This window comes from Canis lupus, chromosome 10 (assembly GCF_011100685.1).
Source record: "Canis lupus familiaris isolate Mischka breed German Shepherd chromosome 10, alternate assembly UU_Cfam_GSD_1.0, whole genome shotgun sequence".
Taxonomy (NCBI): Eukaryota; Metazoa; Chordata; class Mammalia; order Carnivora; family Canidae; genus Canis; species Canis lupus.
The window spans coordinates 68589656-68612074 of NC_049231.1; the positions used below are offsets into that span (position 1 = coordinate 68589656).

Genomic DNA, 22419 nt, shown 5'->3' on the forward strand with positions numbered 1-22419 from the left:
GGATGGCCAGAAATAAGGATCAGAACACGAGTGTTATACAAAGGAATTAAAAATTTTAATATAAGAAGATATAGCACTAACTTTTAAGTAAGGCAGTGACACTGGATTTCCTTTTCAGAAGAAAAACTCTAGTGGCAATATGAAAGACAGAATGAAGAAGAAACTGGAGGCAAAAAGAGCAAAGCATTAAGTAGGCTATGGAAATAGTCCCCATAAGATCTTTTTTGTTTTTTGTTTTGTTTTTAGTCCCAGTAAGATCTAAGTGAAATTCCAACAATGCCAGTGGCAATAAGGATAAAGAAGCCGATTCATTTGTGTGATCTATAACATGACACTTATATTCCTGAAAAAAACATGCTCTTAAAACTACATATTAAAAATAGCATGGCTTGGGACCCCGGGCTGGCTCAGTCTGTAGAGCATACAATTCTTGATCTCCTTGATCTCGGAGTCATGAGTTCAAGCCCCATAATGGGCATAAAGCTTACTTAAAAAAAAATAACACGGCTTAAGGAAAACAGAGTTGGAAGCAGACACTCAAAACTTAGGCAATTAGAGTACTAACAAAACCAACAAAAATCCTAATTAAGCATAGGTAAAGATGTGTTAGCTAACAAATAAGTATGGGACTTTTAAAAGGTACACGAGAGTAAAAGAAAAAGGGATATCTGAAACTAAATTATAGAAACACGAGAAAAATGCACAAATATCTGAGGGAATTATGCAATAAATTCTTCCAATATAGGTAAATGGCCAAACTGAGTCAAGAGAAAGAATGTGGGCTACATGGATAGTATAAAATGCTATTATTCTTGCTACTTTTAGTTGCTAGTGTGTTTTGGATTCAGTTGCTACTACCTAACAGCATGAAGCATTAATATGCTGAGAACATTATAAATATACTTTCCTCTTTATCAATAGTTACATGAACCAAATTGAAATTCCTCAGAAGTCCCTCAGGTAAGTGACTGAGCCTCCCACCCCTACGCCAGGTCAGGCCACATATTCCTACATTACACTGTTTTAGGACAGGATGTAACTGATGATTGATTACTTAAGACTTAAATAGTAGGGGGGCACCTGGGTGGCTCAGCAGTTGAGCATCTGCCTTCAGCTCAGGGAGTGATCCAGAAGTCCTGGGATCAAGTCCCACATCTTGCTCCCTGCAAGGGAGACTGCTTCTCCCTCTGCCTGTGTCTCCCTGCCTCTCTCTCTGTATCTCTCATGAATAAATAAGTTAAAAAAAGAATTAAAAAAAAAAAGACTTAAATAGTAGTAAAGGGGAGAAAAAGGCATATCAGGTTTCCAGATAGGAGTGAATGAATAGATACTGTTTCTAGGAAGAAAAATTAGGGAATAATTGAAACATGCATTGGAAGACAATAATGAATGTGGTTTTAGTTCTGATGAGTTGAGGTGACTTATAGACACCCTCATTTAGATAAATATCCTGTAAGTGGTCAGATCCACAGACTGGAGCAGAAAAGAATGATGCAGGCTGAAAATACGAACCATCAGTACACAGGAGACGATGAAAATAAACAAAGAGTATATGTATTCACTCAATTCACTCATTCAACAAATGTTTATTAAGCTCCTGTAATATGGAGGGGTCTACGCTGGCAGCTGGCAAAACAGAGGAACACGGTCTGACCTGGCATGGGGGTAGGAGACTCCGTTACTTACTTGAGGGACTTCTGAACCATTCCAAACATAGCCTATGCAAAAGGCTCAGATGATAGATTAAACAGACGGCAGAAGAAATCTAGCATCCGATACAGAATAAAATGCTAACAAGCCCACGTTGCTAGAATATAGAGAAAAAGCAAGGACATGGGTAAAGAAGCCGAAGTAAACACGTAGAAGCTACAGAGTCCATGGGCTATGCGAAGGCTATGTTAATACCATAATATACAGGATTTTAAATGGAAAAGTGATGCAATCAATACTTAAGAGAGCCTTGGACCAAACCCAGATGAGAAGCTAGGAACTAAGATTAAAAATGGTCAGAGATGGAGAACAGCAACTAGCAGAAAATGTCACAGAAGCCAAAAAAGGAAAGAACTCCAAGAGTCTCCAAGAAGTTCCAACATTACAAAGAAGTCAAGTAAGAATGAAGAACCAAGGAGATTTAATGAGTACCAAATGGATTTCCAGACACTACTGTCACCACGATCTGAGGTAGTTTTATCCCCCTTTTACACGACTAAATAAGGTCAAGAGTTTATGGTATTTGTTCAAGGTCACACAGCTAATGAATGGCAGAACCAGAATCTAAATTCAAATCTTTCCAACTCCAAAGCTCCTGCTGGTATTAGAGGATTACTGCCAACACAGTAACTTTCAGTGAATTGCAGATACATAATCATTCTAGACCAGTGCTATCTAATAAAAATTTCTGCTCTGCAAGGACAGAAACGTTCTGTATCTGCACAAATGCAGGAATCACTAGCCACAAGTAGCCACTAAGCACTTGTAAGGTAGCTATTGTGGCTGAAGAACTGAATTTATCATTTTACGTAAGTTAAAGTCATTTTAATTAAAATTAAACCACATGTGGGCTACGGAATTATACATCACAGATCTAGACTGTAGTAGATTGAAAAGCAAGAAAATGAGCAAATAGAACCAAGAAGTATGATGGTAAAGATAGAAAGTGACAGATAGGAAGGCAGAGCTTAAGTAATCTGATTATTCATAAATTTGTTATTTACTTGAAAAAGATTATGAGTTTGTTTATAACTCATAAATTCTATTTGTTAAGAAAACATTTGCAAGACCGACACAAAGTCACAGACTTCTCTTATTACCCATTACACTTGTTTTTCGTGACATTCCAATTTTTATTAAAGACTGCCTTACAAGTAATACTACAGGATGCCAGCTTATTGCACGTCCTTGTGGCATCACACTCCGGCAGATACAATAAAAAAATCAGCTCTGAAACTAGACATATTAAGGATTAAAAAATAAAACTGCTAACAGCTTCATTAGGGCCAATGGTAAAGATCTGATCTTTTCTGTAGGTTGCTATGCTTCACTGTCTTGTACTTAGGTTTTAAAATGCATACCTAACTCTCACACAAATTAAAATGAATACTCTATTATTTACAAGGGACAAAAGAGACCCGGTTAGAGTACAGAAAAGTTTAATAATGCTACCAAAACAAGTCAAAGTGTCATCTCACTTTCAGAAATGTTTTTTAGGATAGCAATAGATTATCACATGGCCCTCCTTATGATAATCATAATAAAGGGCTTTAACTGACAAAACAAAACTCCGAGGAAGGAACTTCTAAGAACCTATGGCCTGTTGAACTTTCAGTGCAAAACTTTAAAATATTTGCAATAAAAATCTTCGAGAGTCTAAAAAAAATTTATAGCACAAGATTATAAAAATCAAAGAAAAACCCAAAAACATATATTAGTCATCTCTCATTCCTGTGCCAGATATATGCTTTACGCTGTCAACTCATTATCACAAAAAAGGTATGAGAGTTCAAGGAAAAGATTCAGAAAAGGAAAGTAGATGCGCGCTGTTAAATAAAAGCTTTATTTGGAAAGTATAAAAGTGAGGAAGTAAATTTAATCTGAAATAAGCTTGAAATAAAATAGATGCTTTATAGGACTACACTTTGGAGATTACTTTTTCTCAGAAATTGTTATCCAGGGATCCCTGGGTGGTGCAGCGGTTTGGCGCCTGCCTTTGGCCCAGGGCGCGATCCTGGAGACCCGGGATCGAATCCCACATCGGGCTCCTGGTGCATGGAGCCTGCTTCTCCCTCTGCCTATGTCTCTGCCTTTCTCTCTCTGTGACTATCATAAATAAAATAAAAAAAAAAAGTGTTATCCATTTAGTTAATGCGTAATAAGGTGATAAGTGGAAAAAATAAGCACAAAAAAATGCTCTAATAAAATATTTTCTTGGAGGCCCAGCTGGCTCAGTCAGTAGAGCACATGGCTCTTGATCGCAGGGTTATGAGCTCAAGTCCCACATTGGATGGAAAAATTACTTTAAAAAAATTTTTTTCCTAAGTAATTTTGTAAAATATTGTCATAGTTAGAACCTTGTTAAAATACCAACCTCAATAGTTACAAAATTGCTACCTGATTTTAAAAATTATGCTCAATTGTTAAGTCAGTGCTTACAATGAAATTCAGTTAAAACCCTTAGAATAGGGACGCCTAAAAAAAAAAAAAAAAAAAAAAAAAAAAAAAAAGGAATAGGGACGCCTGGGTGGCTCAGCGGTTGAGCATCTGCCTTCAGCTCAGGGCGCGATCCTGGAGTCCCCGGTTCGAGTCCTGCATCAGGCTCCCTACATGGAGCCTGCTGCTCCCTCTGCCTGTGTCTCTGCCTCTCTCTCTGTGTGTCTCATGAATAAATAAATAAAATCCTTAAAAAAAAAAAGAAAGAAAGAAAGAAAGAAAACCCTTGGAATAAAACTAATAGTAATAAGCTAACTAGAGCATGGTATCATTAAAATCTCTTTAAACTTGACTTTCGCAATCTTTTTAAATAAAAACTAAATTATTAAAAAAGTAATATATCCATACAGTGTCAGAAGTTTAAAAAAGGAAAAAGAAGGATGAAAAAATACAAAAAACCCAAATCTGTTTTGTTATTAACGTATACAACAAAGTATGTAAGAAACTCAAAAAAGTGATCAATACGAGAGAAAGGGGTGCCCTGAAAAGGCTCACGCACCATTTTATACCTTTTGGTATAATCTGAATTTTAAGCAAATGTATTAATAGTGTCTTCAGAACCTTAAAAAAAAAATTAAAGAATATCAATCTGCAACTAGATGTTCCCCTTACATAAAACCTAAACTCAGAAAATGGTTTCTTTTAAACCTATGTAATTTTATCAGAAGTTATGAAAACAAAGACTGACAAAGCATTAACCCTCTTTTCTTGTTAATACTCTTGTTTCCTATATTCATGCCCGAGGTCACTGACCCACTGGTACTCTCTCCTGGGTCCCACTTACTATTTAATAACATTTATTTAATACCCTATTATCAAATCCCCCAAAATCAGCATCATAATATCCTTTTCCATACTCCTCACCCTCCATCTCACCCCATTTGCCTCAGCCTTTAATCTCAACTTCAGATGATCTTACCTTAAACTTATCTTGAATTTACTGAGATAATTTAGGCCACCTCACATGAACTCCGTTATTATAACGTATCTGCTGCCATGGCCCACTCACCTCACTCTGATTTTTTACCCTCTCTTTAGACGTCCTTTCTTTCCCTTTATCCCTCTTCATTCTGCCACTTCTAGCACTCATTCCATTAATTATCCTTTCTTACAGCTCCCTCGCCTGGCTTCTCCGCTAATTCTAAAGAATACCAACACCTGCTATCTTAAACAGAACTCACCCCAACTGTAAGCCACTGAAGTTAACCTTTCTTTGTCCCTCTTTTCCCATAAATGCCTCAAAAGAGGAACTTACACTCATTGCCTCCGCTGTGTCATCAGCACTCACTCCTTTATTCCACTTATTCAGTCACTTATTTCTTCTTCAAACTCTACTTCGTATCTGGTATATACCACGTATTTGTAACAGAAGAGTGAAAAGACAAAGGCAAGGCCTCTGCATTCTGAGTTTACATCCCCTTGCAATCTTATTTTCATTACCTAGGATTTAACTGAAGTTACTGTCTTAAAGATTATGACCTGTATAACAGTCTTCATTTTTATCTCCTTCCCTCTCATGTTAACGGATGAAAAAAAAAAAATCTTACTGCCTAAGAAGAGTCATATTTCCTCCTACCCCCTTGGGGAACCTCGAACTATTAATAATTCCATCTTTTCCCTTTGAATCCTCAACCACACTCTCTTTCCAGGCGATTTCTTTTAGCCCAAAATAAATCCTTCCTCAAACCTAAACTCTGTAGCTTTTTATCTTGTCTCTTTCTAGTCAAAGCTTTAAAGAGGAGTCTATACTCAATGTCTGGCCACCCATTTATTCCTCAACTCCCTGCATCCTGGCTTTCCTTGCTACCGGCACAAAATGGTGTTTTCTTGTAGTCTTGCCAGGGTCACCAGACCTCTCCTGATGCCTCTAAGATACTTTCAAGTTCTTCTCTTTCCTGAGCTCTGCAGTATCTAGGCCCTGCTGACTCCTTCAGATGTGACATCACTCTAACTTCCCAACCCTCTCTGGCAATTTATTCTCAATTTATTCTGAGAATAAAACAGATTCCTCATCCTCTACCTACCTAAGTGAAGGGTTTAGGGTTTGCCCTCTTCTCTTCTCATTTTATATTCTTTCTCCACAGGATTTCACCCAGTTTCCTGGTTTCAACGACTTCCTAACAGATCTGCACAGACAATGCTCAAATCTTCAACCCTAGTCCAGATTTCTCTTCTGAGCTCCAGATAGCCAGTTTACCTTTTGGCCATTTCCACCTAGATGACCCGTAACTACTTAAAAAGATTTTATTTGAGAGAAAAAGAGTGAGCCAGGAAACTGGGTGAAATAAGTGCACATGAGCAGGGAGAAGGGGGAGGAGAGGGAGAGGGATAGGGAGAGGGAGAAACAGCTCCCCACGAGCAGGGAGCCCCACTCAGGGCTCCACCCCAGGACCATGGGTGGCATCACAACCTGAGCCAAAGGCAGATGCTTAACCAACTGAGCCGTCTAGGTGCCCCCGACCCACAACTACTTTTTTTTTTTTTTAAGATTTTATTTATCTATTCATGAGACACAGAGAAAGAGAGGCAGAGACACAGGCAGAAGGAGAAGCAGGCTCCCTGCGAGGAGCCCGATCCCAGGACCCCGGGGCCACAGCCTGGGCTGAAGGCAGTGCTAAACCGCTGAGCCACTCACCCGGCTGCCCCCCCACAACTACTTTAAATTCAACATGTCCAAAATAGAAATCAACATCACTCCCTCCTATCTCCTTTTCCTATACCGCCTAGGCAGAGGATGTGCAACTCCGAAACAGTCCCAGATGATGCTGATGCAGCCCGTTCAGGACCCGCATACTGAGGATCACTGCCCTAACGCGTTACCTTTGCTCCCTTCACGCCATCCGGTCTCCTCTACCCTAGGCCATGGAATCTATGCAGCAAGCAGCTTTAGTATTTCACAGCGCTCTATCTTACTGAACATACGGAATCTTGCGACACAGCATTCCAAGCATTAATATTCAGATGATAAGAGAAAGCTAAAGGGAACAGTCATCCCGGCAAACTGGAGTTTCTTGAGGAGAGGACATTTCTTCTATCCCTAGAACTGAATCTTACCCCCAGCAGGTGCTCAGTAAACATTTGCTGAATGGATGGTACTACCTTCTGTCCGGTCACCCAAATCAGAAACCACACCCTTGAAAGGGTACACCCCTTTTTCTTCCCTACAATCCAACAGTCATCATCAGTCCTTTTTTTTTTTTTTTTTTAAGATTTTATTTATTTATTCATGATAGTCACAGAGAGAGAGAGAGGGGCAGAGACACAGACAGAGAGAGAAGCAGGCTCCATGCATCGGAAGCCCGATGTGGGATTCGATCCCGGGTCTCCAGGATCGCGCCCTGGGCCAAAGGCAGGCGCCAAACCGCTGCGCCACCCAGGGATCCCCAGTCCTATTCCTCTACCTCCCAAAATGCGTCTCATACTTGGTCTCTCCTCTCCATTTGCACCGTTACTAGTCTTTCAAGTCCTTATTTCTCACATGAATTACTGTGACAATTTCTTCATTGGTCCCCACACCTCTATTCATTTATTATATTTTATAATCCACATGGCCACCAGACTGATCTCTCTACAAAAGTCATTAAGACCATGTCATTCTTCTGCTTAAAAATAATGGTTTCCCACTGGCTTCAGGAGGGAAAAAAAATGTTACATCCTCCATATGACATGCAAACCCGTCTACCTGACCACCCCCATCTCCTTTCCACCCTACCCCGCTACCTCCAGCCATGCTAAACTGCCTTGTGCGTCTCATGTCTCATGCCTCTACGGTCATAAACTAAAGCTCTCGATCTAGACCACGGTCTCACTGGCTAAATACTCCTCCTTTTAAGACTCAGCTCAGACACCATCTCTTCAGGAAGCTTTCTCTGAGTGGCATTCTTCTCCCTGCCCCATCCTCACCACAGTTCAGATTAAGCCTCTCCTCTGACATGTAATTTTTGTTTTTTTTTTAAGATTTTTAAGTAATCTCTACACCCAACCTGGGGCTTGAACCCAGAGCCCCAAGATCGAGCCGCATGCTCCACTGACTGAACCAGCCAGGCACCGGGCAACTCTTGCCTGCCACGTACTGTTCAACACCCGTCACAATGCATAATTGTCTTGTTTACTCCACTTGATTAAGTTCCTTGGAAATTACAAATGTGTCCTGCTTGTATAGTGTGAGGTGCGCTAACAGATATTCCAACTAAAATTTTAAAAAATCCATTCCTTGATATTCTCTAAATAGTGGCTCTCAAAATTCAGCACATATCAGAATTAGGGGGAAAAGCTGTAAAACCTAGACTGCTTGCCCCCCTCCCTAGAGTTCTGAATTCAGCTGGTCCAGGGTGGGACCCAACGAGTCCCCAAATGGCGCTGACTCTGCTGGTCCAAGTTATTAGTGCTCCAAATGTTTTCTCTTCCTATCTCCAGGATTTAAAAAGTCATCTTTTCCTAGATGCTCCAACTCTGCCTTCTGCAATTCTAATAACTTTTTTAAACCCAATTCAATTGTCGGCTCCTTCATCAAACTTTCCCTAATCCCAGATGAAACTAACCTTCTCTTTCCTCACTTTCTATCAGACTTTGTGTGAATTATTCATAGGATAACTCACATTAACTTTTCTTTATACCTATTGGCATTTGTCTAATGTTCTAGCCTTAAATGAAGGTGGAAACCTGCCTTCACCATTTTAATACCCTCAACACCGAAGCACAGTAACCAGTGAACAGCAGACAAAATCTACAAGTATTTGTGATACGAATGAATCCCTGTTGCTTGACCAGACTCTGGGCCCCGGTCTGACTTACTTAATCCTCCTGGCCCAGGAGGACCTCCTTCCGCTCCCTTGTACTGGTCCTTGCCTTACCACCTATGACAGATGCCTCATCTACCCACGGTTACCGGGTCCTTGCCCTGCTTTGTTGACTGACCCTTAGCTTCTCCACCTTGCAATCTACGCTTTTGTAATTTTCTCATCCATTTTGGGACATAATGAGCAGAGAAATTTTCTCATGATGACTAATGTGAATTTTAATTCTGCTGGCCATAAAGCAAGTTGCTTGCCTTTGTTGTTGCTATATAGCCTTTGTCACAGAATCTACACTAAAATATGTTGGGTGCAACTCTAAGAGTAGGTATTGACGACAGCAATAAATGTTTTAAGATCTATTTATAGATTATGGAGATAATTTTAACACAAAGCTTAAAAACACAAGGACATAAAAAGATCATTTTTAAAATTAAGGGTTTTCCTAAGGAACAAATTTTTTAAAAAAGCCAATTACTTATGCACAGTATTCATATATGCATCCAAAATAAAATCCTATTTTTGTTATCTTAAGTACGTGGTAAAAACTATCTTTGAAAAAAAAAAAAAACTATCTCTGATACATGAAAAGTTTCTAAAAATGCCCCTACAAAATTTACTCCTCCAAAAATCACTCAAGAGACTTTTCAATCACACACACACCTAGATGTGTGATTTTTGTTTCATCATTTTATTTTTTCTGCATATCAGTTAACACTGATATACTGAAGTACTCTAAAATACAGATGCCCACCTAGAGAAAAAAATTGTGAAGGCATATATTTTTTTTATTTCAGCAAATATACACTATTTCATCAGAGACAACTGACCGTTAGTGGTTTAAGGAGAATTCCTAGAAGCTCAGGACTCAGCTGTGGTATGTGTATGTTATATGTAAAATCTTCATCCCACCTGAATGCTCAGCAGTTTAAAATTCAAAAAGAGGTGAAAGGAGGAAAAGACTTAACTCTCAGGAAAAAAAAGAAATAAACTACTCTTACATAGCAACTAAAATAAATACCTGTCAGAAAAGATTGTTGATAGGTTCAATCCCATCTTTTTACTTTCTCCTTACTTGAATTAATCAGCGATATTCTTAGTTTATTCATAAATTAAAACCCACTGACAAAATTGTAAATACGTCCATGATACTCAGTTGTAATAAAACTTTCCAAAGGGAATGAAAATTTTCAGAATTCTATACTCACTTAACTAGAAAAATGAACTAGATCACTCCAAAGCCCAAATTATTTGAGCTAATTAATATCCCACATAGCAGAGTTGAGCTATAGATATGGTCTCGATACTTTCAAACCAGTGTTGCGTTCAACAGACCAAAATCATTCTAAAGTTGGGAAATTACTGTCACAACAAATCCGTTAGGTCCAAAATGGTACTGAGACCATGGCAGAAGCAAGAACCCAGAAAAAATCAGAAAATACTGAAAACTGGTATGAAGGAAATAATGACCTAGGGGGGGAGAAAAAAAAAACAATACCGCTAAGATAAATCTTAAAACACTTTTTTCAAGATAAGGAAACACTGAGTACCAGGAAGTTAAAATTAAGAGCTGAGAAAGTATTTCCCAAATCCAATGTGTTGGGTCAAAAAGGGGGGGGGGGGGAGTCAAAGAGGGGACACAGCACAGGAAACAAACCAACACACACAGAGAAGGAAACCAGCTCATTCTGATATATAATCCATATGCCACAAAAGGCTGGATCTTTTGTAGCTGGGTCTTTATTGCTCACAATGTATTGTTTACAAATGCTGCAAAAACACTAGCAGCCGTGGCCAAAGATCTTCAAGATCCTGACCTTCAAGGAAAATCCATGGGTGAGGAGGGGGTTTTAGAGCTCTCAGGTGCAACTCCTAACTGCAAAAAAATCTATGTCAACAAAAAAAGACTGCAGCACAGACAGCCGCGATCTAAGCCGGTTTCTGCAGCAGCCTGCAGACACCTGGGCTCCTTATCTGGGGGGCATGTCTGAGAGCTGGGCCGGCGGCCTCCCTAACTTGGGGGACAGGTCCCCGAGCTGGGCCTGCGAGCTCCCTAACTTGGGGGCAAGTCCCCGAGCTGGGCCTGAGAGCTCCCTAACTTGGGGGGCAGGTCCCCGAGCTGGGCCTGCGAGCTCCCTAACTTGGGGGCAGGTCCCCAGCTGGGCCTGCGAGCTCCCTAAGTTGGGAGGCAGGTCCCTGAGCTAGGCCAGCAAGCTCCCTAAGTTAGGGGGCAGGTCCCTGAGCTGGGCCTGCGAGCTCCCTAACTTGGGGGGCAAGTCCCCGAGCTGGGCCTGTGGGCTCCCTAACTTGGGGGACTGGTCCCCGAGCTGGGCCTGCGAGCTCCCTAACTTGGGGGCAGGTCCTGAGCTGGGCCTGCGGGCTCCCTATCTGGGGGGGCAGGTCCCGAGCTGGGCCAGGCTTCCTCCCCACCCCAACTCCCGAATCCTCCGCAGCCCCTTCCCCGGGACCCCCGCGGGCGAAGCTCACAGCCCGCGCGCCGCTCGGTCCTGGAACACCGAGGGCCACGGCCGGGCGGAGCCGAACGCGAGGCGCCAGCCCAGCCGCGAGCCGCCGTCTACACCTCGGGGCCGGGGGAAGGGCCGGCGCCCGGGTCACGGCGCACCCCCGGGGCTCCGGGGAGGGGAGGGGAGGCGGCCGGGCCCGGCGGCGCGGGCTGCGGGGCGCGGGGCCGGGGCGGGGACACACCCTAGCGTCTGCTCCCAGCACCACGGCGCGGACTCCTACCTGGGGATTAACGCCGGGGAAGGAAAGACAAACTTAAGTCGCCATGATTCAAACAAGCAGCTCGGGAGGCAGAGGACGGCGGGCGGGCAGGGGAGGCCGGGGCGGCCGGGGCGGCGGGGACGCGCCGAGAGCCGGGGCCGCCGACCCGGGCACCTCCGCGGGGGGGAGGGGGTGGGGGGAGCCCGACGCTGCAGCCGCGGCCGCGGGGCCCGGGGGACGAGGCGGGGGCCCGGCGCGGGGAGGCGGCGGGAGGCGGCGGGAGGCGGCGGGAGGCGGCGGGGCTTACATAAAGGCCCCCGAGCGCGTCCGCAGCTGCCCGGGACCCGGACGAGGCCGGCCTCGGAGGAGCGAGCCCGGGGGCGGGGGCGGGGGCGGGGGCGGGGGAGGACGGGAGGGTCCACGTGGAGGCGGCGGCGGGGGCGGCCCGGGGCGGGGGACCGGAGGCCCGTCCGGCAGCCCCTCTGCGCCCCGGCCCCGGCGGCCCCGCCAGCGGAGGGGGAGGGGGGAGGGGAGGGGGAGGGGGCGGCGGGCGCTCACCATGTTGCTCGGCGGTCGGCGGCTCGCGCGGCGGGAGCGGGAGCGGGAGGCGGCGGCGCTCGGAAGGGGCTCCCGCAGGCGGCGGCGGCGGCGGCGGCCCTCGGGGCCCGCGGGGTGGGGGAGGGTCGGCGGCCCTCGGGCCCGCGCGGCGGGGGCGGGGGCGGGGAGCGGGTCCCGAGCCGAGGAGCTGGCGGGCGGGCGGCGCGGGCGGCTCGGGGGCTGCAGCCGAGCGCTCAGGCGGGGCCGCGACCGACTCTGCGGAGGCTCGCGCTGACCCGCAACCTCCAGCACGAGCGCGGGGGAGGGCGGCGGAGGGCGGGGCCAGCGGGGCGCCGCGGGGCGGCGGGGGCGGGGCTTCGGCGCGGCGCACATCCGGGAACCCGCGCGCGGCCCGGGGTGGGGAGCGCGGGGCGCGCGAGCACGTCCCCCCCCCCGCCGTCCCCCCGCCGTCTGCGTGCGCCGCGCGGGGGGGCGGGGGCGGACGGCGGGGACGTCGTGACGTCGCGCGGCGGAGCCCTTCCTGTCACGTGGCTGGAGGCGGGCGGGTGGGGGAGGCTGGGGCGGGCGGAGGAAGCGCGAGGGGCGCGAGGGGCGCGCGAGCCCGGGCGGCGGCGGCGGGGGGGCGGGGCGGGCGGAAGGTGTCGGGGCCGCCCGGGCGCTGCGGCAGAAGCGGGAACCGAGGGGCGTGCCGGCGCCGGGGGCTCGGCCGAGGTGCAGCGGGGGCGCCCGTGCCCGCTGGGAGCTGCAGGGCGGGGGGCCGGGGCGCTCCCTCCGGGCCGCCCCTTCTATTGGGGAGTCTCGCGGGTCCCGGAGGGGGGCGGTTCCCTGCCCGGGAAGCAGAGCCCGTTAAGGGAAACGGAGGGCGGAAGAGCCCGGGGGGAGGAGAGGGACGTGGGGGAGGGGACGGGGGAGTTGGGGTGGAGGGAAGGATGGGGAGGACGGGGCGGGCGGGGAGGGGAGAGGAGAGGGACGTGGAGGGGGAGGAGGGGAGGGGTAGGGGAGGGGGAGGCAGGAGGAGGACGTGGAGAAGGAGGAGGGGAGGGGCCGGGGGAGGGGGGCGCCGGGAGGGAGGGGAGCGAGGCGGAGGGGCGGGGGGGGAGGGGACGGGCACGGGGAGCGGCGCCATCCGAGGGGACCGCCCGGGATGGTGGGGACGACCGTGTGCATCTGCTGTGACCACTCGCTCCTCTTCGAAGTCTTGCTAACTCGGGGATCACGTGTGAGACGCGGCCCGGGCAGGTGTGGGGAGTGTGGGGACGCCCCCGTGGGCGAATCCTCCGGAGGCTGTTAAAGGCCCTGGGCGAGTGGCCCCCACCTGAGAGTCCTGCTCGGCCGCGGGGGTCACCTGCCCTAGGGCAGGTCCGTCCCACGCCCACCCCGACCCCCGCGTCCCGCCCCTGAGCTGACCTGCCGCCGCCTCCCGCGCATCCATCCGGGAAAGGCCGAGGGGGCCGCGCTGCTCCCTCCGAGCTCCCTCCCTGCATACGTTGCTGTTTAGACCCCGATGAGCCCTTAAAACAGGGAGAGGCTCCCGAGCTGAGCTGCGTGTCCCGTGTGCTATTTTTGATGACTTTATCCTAAAATTAAGACACACCCTCTTTGTTTTTTCTTTTCTTTTCTTTAAGCAGTACATAAAAAAGATTCCCCCACCCTTGGGCAGCCCGGGTGGTGCAGCCGCCTGCAGCCCAGGGCGTGACCCTGGAGACCCAGGATCGAGTCCCACGTCGGGCTCCCCGCATGGAGCCTGCTTCTCCCTCAGCCTGGGTCTCTGCCTCTCTCACTCTCTCTCTCTCTCTGAATAAATAAAATAAAATCTTAAAAAAAAAAAAAATCCCCCGCCCCGTGTGCAGGGCCCTGGGACGTCCTCCGTGAAAGTCGAATGATCCCTTTGAGGGATTAAGTACCGGGAAAGGATTTGACTTCTGTGGGATGCAGTAGGTTTAGAGTAACCCGCGGTCTCGTTGGCGATTTTGAGCCAGTTTAGACCACGGGCGCCCAGCAGGTGTGTGCTGTGCAGGTGAGTCCGAGGTTGGGAAGTGAGGCACCGTGAGAGGTCGCGAGCCTCGGCCCCTGACACAGCGAGACACAAGGTCTGCGCGGTCCCGGTCTACACCCGGGGGCACCACCCACACTCTCAGCCTTGTCTACACCGCACAAGATACAGGCCTGCAGCAGGTTGCATCTCTGCCCCTGACACCGGGTCGTCTATTCTGAATCCTAAAATGCACCTTTTAATTCGCGGGTTTTCGCCCTAAGGTTCAAAAAAACGAAGTATGACCTCAGTCACTCCCTTTGTCTCTTTCCATTAAGTTTTGGTGTGAAGCCTGGTATGGGAGAGGGCGGGCGCCCAGTAGTCTCCCTGCAGGTCTGCACGTCGGTGGATAACTAGGTGAGCCCAAGACCGAAGACCTGTGTGAGAAGGGGGCCTTCTCAGAAAATTGAGCGACCCAAAGGTGACTTGGGGAGTCTTATGCCCCATAAGCTGGAGGGAGATACCTTTATGACATCCCGACATGCAGGGGGTAATGGGAAGTACTAATGGCCCAGGAAAGGAAGGGGAAAGACCTGAAGCAGAGATGCCCTGAGTATGCAGCATAGCGGATGCCGGGGACAAGGAGGGAGGAAGAGGCGAAGGATGGCCAAGTTCAGTTCGGATGACAGGAAATAAGGATGTCCTTCACAGAAACCAATCAGCCAAAGTTTGGGTGCCGAGTAGGGCAAGAGGAGTTTGGATTTAAGAAGGCTGAGTTGTGGGATCCCTGGCTGGCTCAGCGGTTGAGCACCTGCCTGAGACCCAGGATCGAGTCCCACGTCGGCCTCCCTGCATGGGGCCTGCTTCTCCCTCTGCCTGTGTCTCTGCCTCTCTCTCTCTCATGAATAAGTAAATAAAATATTAAAGAAAAAAAAAAGAGTGCTGAGTTGCTAATGAGAGAGCCCAGCGGAGGCGTCCAAGTAGGAGGCCGCGATGCAGGTTAGAAGGTAGTAGAGACATGGGAATCCGCCTCAAGATGGGTCAAAAGTGAATCTTCAAATTTTCTCTTATTTAGCAGTAGAAAAAAGAAAAGATGCAAAGATAGTAATTAAGCTGTAAGCAGAGAGCAAGTTAAAGTTTTTAAGAAATTAATGTTTACGGTCCTATTTGACCGCAGGCAGCCTCGGGCTTCAGTGTCCCCACAATTACGTGTAAGAAGTTAGGAATGTCACAGGAAATCTTATGTATTAGAGACTCTAGATGGTTGTGAAACCCAGAAATCTGCCTTATTCTTCAAGGACTGGTCACTGTCCCTTATTCACACACACGATTTAAGGGTGGCAGAGGAAATAAAGTACCACTCCTGCGGCTGTTTAAGGTACTCCGGTGCAGCATTACCCCAGGGCTCACGCTTCTACTCGTGATTCTGCTGAGGTCAATTAGAAACCCCGTTGGCTGCACCCTCTTCTAGGAAGAAAACGCCAGTTGACAAGGAGAGCCGACCGAAACGACCTGGAAGTCCTGTCCCTTCCTTTTCAGTACCTGTTTATTGTTAATGCAGATTTAAAGGAAATGTCTACCTCTCCTCCCAGATGAAACATCTATGTCCTAGTTCAAGAATCCCGGATTTAAGAATGTTTTGTACCTTTTCGCCACCTGGTTTCACACCACAGAATTCGCTTTTGATGGGCATGAGGTTGCACGGGGAATAGATCGCCTTCCTTCCCAGGATCCTTGTCTGTACCAAGGAAGGAGCAGAGATGCCAGCCCCCCACCCCCACCCCGTGCCCCAGGGTGTGGTCGAGGAGAGGTTCCTAGCACCTAGATGGCAGGGAAGTGGGTCCTTCCCTTCTTGCTAAGCAGCAGAGGGTTGAGCCAAGGATTCTAAATTCCATCTTGGAAACTCATTTCTCCATAGAAACCATTTTACAAAGAGTTTTGTAAACAATGGCCTTTCTGCAAAAGCCTATTTAAATTATAATGTAGCTGGGGGACGCACGGATGGCTGAGGGCTTGAGCGCCTGCCTTTGGCTCAGGGCGTGATCCCTGGGTCCTGGGATCGAGTCCCACATCGGGCTCCCTCTGCCTTTGTCGCTGCCTCTCTCTGTGTCTCTCATGAATAATAATGTCTCTCGTGAATAAATAAATAAAATCTTCCTAAAAAATTAAAGTATAATGTAGCTGAAACAGTGTATTTGCTATTAAAAACATGATGGTAGAAAAAACAATGCTCTTAAAAAGATACAGCTTAATGAATTAATGACTTTGGGGAAAATGTTTACCAATTCCTGGATGGAATTTTAACATTTTCAAGCATTAGTACTTTATTTTTTTTTTAAGATTTTATTTATTCATGAGAGACACAGAGAGAGAGAGAGAGGCAGAGACACAGGCAGAGGGAGAAGCAGGCTCCCTGCACGGAGCCCGACGCAGGACTCGATCCCAGGTCTCCAGGATCACACCCTGGGCCGAATGCAGGCGCCAAACCGCTGAGCCACCCAGGGATCCCCGCATTAGTACTTTAAATTATGGATTGTGTGCAACTTCTCTAATTCTCCTAACAATGAATTTGTTCAAAATAAAATACTCTGTCATTTAGTTTCCAGATGAAACACAAATCAGAAATATTTTAAAATTTGGACAAGGTTCCCCAAACTATGTGATTAATTGGTTGTATAAGTTATTTTTATATTAGATATTAGGCCAAAAAGAAAAGGGGGAAAAAAAGTCTTCCTGAAATGTGTTCCTAAACCTCTTGAATCCACATCTAAATCTGTGTGTTGGAGGAATACTCCACGGTGCTTCTAGAGGCAGCCTGTTAACACTCTTTACGTAACGAGCAATTCTTTTCCTGTGCTGATAATTTTTCCATGTGAAAAGTACTTTACAATTGGATAGTTGTCTGCATAAAGATAAATGTTGAAACATGAGATAAAGGACAGAAATCAGAGAGCATAGACGCAATAGAAAGGACTAAAGACAGGACCAAAGGTAGCATCTGCTCTTAAGTGGTGGAAGGAGAAAGAAGTAACAGAAAAATAAATAATAAATGTGGCTCAGGGCGGGATACCCAGCAAGGATGCCCAGGAAGCTGAAGGAGGGGAGGTCAAGATGCAAAGGATGGTCCCGCAGCGTGTCGAGAGACCCAAGACAAACGGAACAACTGGTATACACCTGGACATTTCCACCGAGATGTCCTAGATTATGTCTTGAAATAGTTTTTCTGAGTTGGAAGTCTCATTTGTCTCTTTGCTCTCTTGCACTTAAAAGTGAGTACCAAGCAAAGGCTGAGTGTTTCAGATTTGATAGTATTCCCAGTATATACATTTACTAAGAGTATTTACCATAAAGCACTAACCTGAACAGTATTTACCCAAGCATAACAAAAAATAGGATTTAACTATGAAACGGTCGTATTACGACACTAGAGAAGACCTATTTTTCGTACTTGTTAACGCATTTATATCCTTACACACTCACAAATACCTCCAGGTGCTCCACACACGAGATAGCAAAGAAGTCCAGAGCGAGACCCTAGTTTTAGTCTCACCTCTGGCTCCAGCCCATTTCTGTATGAATTTTGGGTAGTTCGTTTTAAGTCTATGTCTGCTCTGTCTAATATGGTAGCCACCAGCCACTTGTGGCTGTTTAAATTTAAACTAATTAAAAGTGAATAAAATTTGAATTCAGTTCTTCTCTCTTATTAAGCTACATTATAAATGCTGGGTAACTGCATACCTAAGTTCTCTTGGATAACACTCATCTAAATCCTTTAACTGAAATTATTCATCACTGACCACAAACATAGTATTTGTTTATAATGAGGATAGGCAAATTCTAAATGTAACAAACTAATTGAAACTATATTATGTGCCCTTAGCATTTCTGTGCCTCTGCATCTCTGTGTGTCTCTCATGAATAAGTAAATAAATAACATCTTTAATAAGTAAATAAAATACTTCATCTAGTTTTTTCAGCATCAAACAATATATTGCAACGAACAACACATTTTAATTTATAAAAATATTATTAGTGGCTCTATAGAATTAATAATTCATTTAGCTTTCACTAATGATTTTTTTCTTACTGTAATTTAACTTCCATATTTTACCCTCACCATTAATATAAATTTCAAGTAGCAATCAGTACACTGTAGAGAAATTCTAAAATGTAGAGAATGTAATAGGGGATAAAGTATTAATCCTGCCATCTTACAAAGATTTTTGAGAGATCTTTATTTTTTTTTTTAAGATTTTATTTATTTATTCATGAGAGACACAGAGAGAGGCAGAGACACAGGCAGAGGGAGAAGCAGGCTCCTGCAGGGACCCCGGGGTCTCACCCTGGGCCGAAGGCAGACACTCAACCGCTGAGCCACCGAGGCGTCCCCTTAAGAGATCTTTAATAAATAAAGGATCAAGTTTCCAGTTTTATGGTCCATGTAAAAATAAGCATCCTTCCTCCTGGTCAGCACCTTGTGCATGCAACACATTGAATCTAGTTCTTTTGATTGTCGGGGTTTTTTTCTCAGGGGATTTTCACGGTAGACTGTGACTTCCAAAGGAATGGAAATGCACAAACTGGCAAAAGAAGATCGGTTTGGCCTACAGTAGCCATTCGTTAGTTTAACTCATCTGATATGGGAAAAGGGATGCGCTCAGAATCCAGCGAACCCCTAGAAAAGGAGAAATTCTACGGCTTCTAACCCACAGGTAGTGGGGATCCGCTGGCCTTAGACGGCAGGCCTCAGAGGCCCCCACTGACTTCTCTAGTGAATGACCAGGCGATGCAATGACCGCGCGTTGTCATTCAGTTGTGGTTGAACCCTAACTAGGCTGGGATGGCATTTTCTAGATGGGGAGAGAGTGGGGACCACTGCGGCTAAATATGAGGCATTAGTAACTGGTCGTTTACATCCCTTGTTTCCATTAGAGGCAACTACTCTGGATGTTCCCCTTTTGAACACCTTTTCTCTCCTTTTTCCTGACTCTGAGAACTGGGTAATCTTTAGTGACATAAATGGAATAGCTTAATTCTAAGGGACTCTTGGGGAGAACCACTGGCTCATTAAGATGGTTATTACAGAAAATGTTTTAAATACAGAAAAGTACAAAGAAAGGAAAATCATCTGTAATAATACCACCAAGAGATAATCATTGCTTACATTTGGACGTATAGCCTATCCTTTTTACATGTATACACAGGAAAAAATTTATATATATTTCTATTTATATATATTATTTACATAATTGGAACCTACTGTTCTATAACATACTTTTTCACTTAATGGTTGGTGACGTTTCCCACCTCTGTAAATATTCTTCAAGAATATGATTTTTTGGGCAGCCCCGGTGGCTCAGTGATTTAGCGCCGCTGTCAGCCCAGGGCGTGATCCTGGAGACCCAGAATCGAGTCCCACGTCGGGCTCCCACCATGGAGCCTGCTTCTCCCTCTGCCTGTGTCTCTGCCCCCCCTCCATGTCTTTCATGAATAAATAAATAAAATCTTTTTAAAAAGAATATGATTTTTAATGTTTATATATTCATTATATAAACAATTATATATACATTAATAATATTAATGTATCCTATTATTTATTTAACAAATCTCCCATGACTTAATTTTGAATTGGGTTGTTTTCAGTTTTTTCCTATTACAGACAATAGTATATTAAACGTCTTTGCACATCTTTGTGCAAATCTCCAATTTTTTTAAGATACATTCTTTGTAGTGAAATGATAGAAACAAAGAATATAAAAATGTTAAAGATTTCTAAAATAGGGATGCCTGGGTGGCTCAGTGGTTGAGCGTCTGTCTTTGGCTCAGGGTGTGATCCTGGAGTCCTGGGATCGAGTCCCGCATCGGGCTCCGTGCAGGGAGCCTGCTTCTCCTCTCTCTGCCTGTGTCTCTGCCTCTCTCTCTCTGTGTGTCTCATGAATAAATAAATAAAATCTTTAAAAAAATTTAAAAAAAAGATTTCTAAAATATATATATTGTCAGATTACTCTCAAGGAAGTTTGTACCATTGTAGACTCCCACTGGCATTGCACATTTCCCAACAACCATCTAAATTACGCATTGACATTTCTTTTAAATGTAGATTTTTTTTAAAACACTGGCACCTCATTTTAATTTGCACTCCTTGATTTACTGGTAATATTGCATGTTTTTCTTAAGTTTTGACCTTTTACCTATGTCCCTGTGACTTACTTGCTCATTGCCCACTTTGGGGAGGAGGATTTTTTTTTTTTAGTGTTTTTTTGTAACAACCCCTTGTAGTTGATGGATATGATCCCCTTATCATGTGTTATATGATTTCCCCCAAGCCTCTAGTTTGACTTTTGATTCTGCTTGTATTTCCAAAGTTATTTTCCTGTTCTGTATATGGAAGAAAATATAACATGTAAATGGCAACAAAATATTTTGTATCTTTACTATATAAATATCCTTCTAGGCAACTATAAACTATTTTTTCTTATTATTAATCTCTCCTTTGTCCTGAACATTGAGTGTGTGTGTGTGTGTGTGTATGTATTTTATATAAATATTTAGTGATTAGGTTTGAAGGTAAAATATCTAGAAAATAACCACCCACTTTTTCCCTATGAAGTATAAGTTAATTAAGCCTGACTTGACAGTGGCTATTTACTCTCCTTCCTATTGAATAGCTAATCCAATTCATTCAAAACTTCATTTGACCTTAAAAAGAAGCAAAACTGGGGCACCTGGGTGATTCAGCTGGTCGAGCATCCAACTCTTGGTTTCCCCTTGAGTCATGATCCGGGGTCATGAGAGGAGTGAGATGGAGCCCCTTGTTGGGCTCTGTACTCAGTGGAGAGTCTGCTTCCCCTCTATCTCTCCCTCTGCTCTCCCTGCCCCCATGCACTCTCTCCAGAATAAACAAACAAATCTTAAAAAAAAAAAAAAAGGGAAAAAGGAAACTGATCTGTCAATCATGTTCTTCACGAAGACGCAAGTAACCTATGCAAATCCTGCAACGAGACCATATAATGAACTGCATATACAACAAAAAATTCTTCAGAGCTGAAGATCATATTTTCTGAAAATGTCATATGATCTAGGATCTACTCTTTTTTTTTTAATTTTTATTTATTTATGATAGTCACAGAGAGAGAGAGAGGCAGAGACACAGGCAGAGGGAGAAGCAGGCTCCATGCACCGGGAGCCTGATGTGGGATTCGATCTCGGGTCTCCAGGATCGCGCCCTGGGCCAAAGGCAGGCGCCAAACCGCTGTGCCACCCAGGGATCCCCAGGATCTACTCTTATTTTGTTATAATTTTGCACCAATCGCACACATAGCTCATATAATATAGTTATAAAATGTTCTCTGTGATACACATTGCTTTACAATTTTTTTCTCCATCAAAGTACCTACACTACCCACAAAATTTCACATCATATTCTTTCTCTCCATGGTATCCTAATTGATAGAAAATTAAACTAACCTATTATTTGTACATAAAGGTGATGATGGCATAGTTCTTCTAAGTCTATATTTTATGAGTATATTAAAACAATTTGCTTCAACAAAAGTCATAACTATTTTGAGTATTTAATCCTCATTCTGTTTTTCTGCTGGAATGAGTTCTTTCTTGTGCGATGTTCTAAATTCGCAATATCTTTTAAAAAATTGACTGGTTATATCAGTTTTCCTTACAATGACTAAAATTATCATAGAAAATTTGTTTTTTTTTTCGGGACAAACTTGTCGGAATCAAATTTAAAACACTCACTAGCATATTCTCTATAATGCTATTCTTCCAAGAAATATAAGAGTAACCAAAAAAGGCATATTTTGAAGAAAAATACTTGTGGAAATAAGTATATACAGTACAATGTTGTAAGTTGTGAATATTCAGTAAATGAGCCATGACTGCCTATTCAAGACTATCTCACTAAAATTAATCAGTGTGCTTTTTAAAATAATTTGCTCTTCTGAAAAGAGTTTATAAACATGTAGGAGATATGCAAAATTTATAAAGCTGTAAATAGAACTTGCTAGTTCTGCATAATTGGCAAATTGCACTTGTGCTAAAATTCTCCAGGCCACAGCTGGAAATTGCAATGTAGATAATATTTTATGCATCTTATTAGAATGAGGAAGGTGATTGTATTTCTAGGAAAATATTTTACTTACAAATCGT

The 22419-nt window shown here is 44.9% G+C and overlaps 1 protein-coding gene across 3 annotated transcripts in view; it reads right to left on the reverse strand.

Annotated features, from left to right (window-relative positions):
- The window catches only part of PPP3R1 (protein phosphatase 3 regulatory subunit B, alpha), a 64239-nt gene extending 48205 nt beyond the window's left edge, over nt 1-16034 (reverse strand). The window contains exon 1 of one of the 3 annotated variants that reach the window (XM_038551473.1): nt 15899-16034. In XM_038551473.1, the coding sequence (XP_038407401.1) occupies nt 15899-15946 (48 nt within the window). In that variant the 5' untranslated portion in view covers nt 15947-16034. Of the gene's footprint in view, nt 1-12281; nt 12339-13688; nt 13795-15898 lie in introns of those variants that run through there. The other 2 variants (XM_038551474.1, XM_038551475.1) reach the window with 2 other exon arrangements.
- Between the last annotated feature and the right edge of the window lie 6385 nt (nt 16035-22419).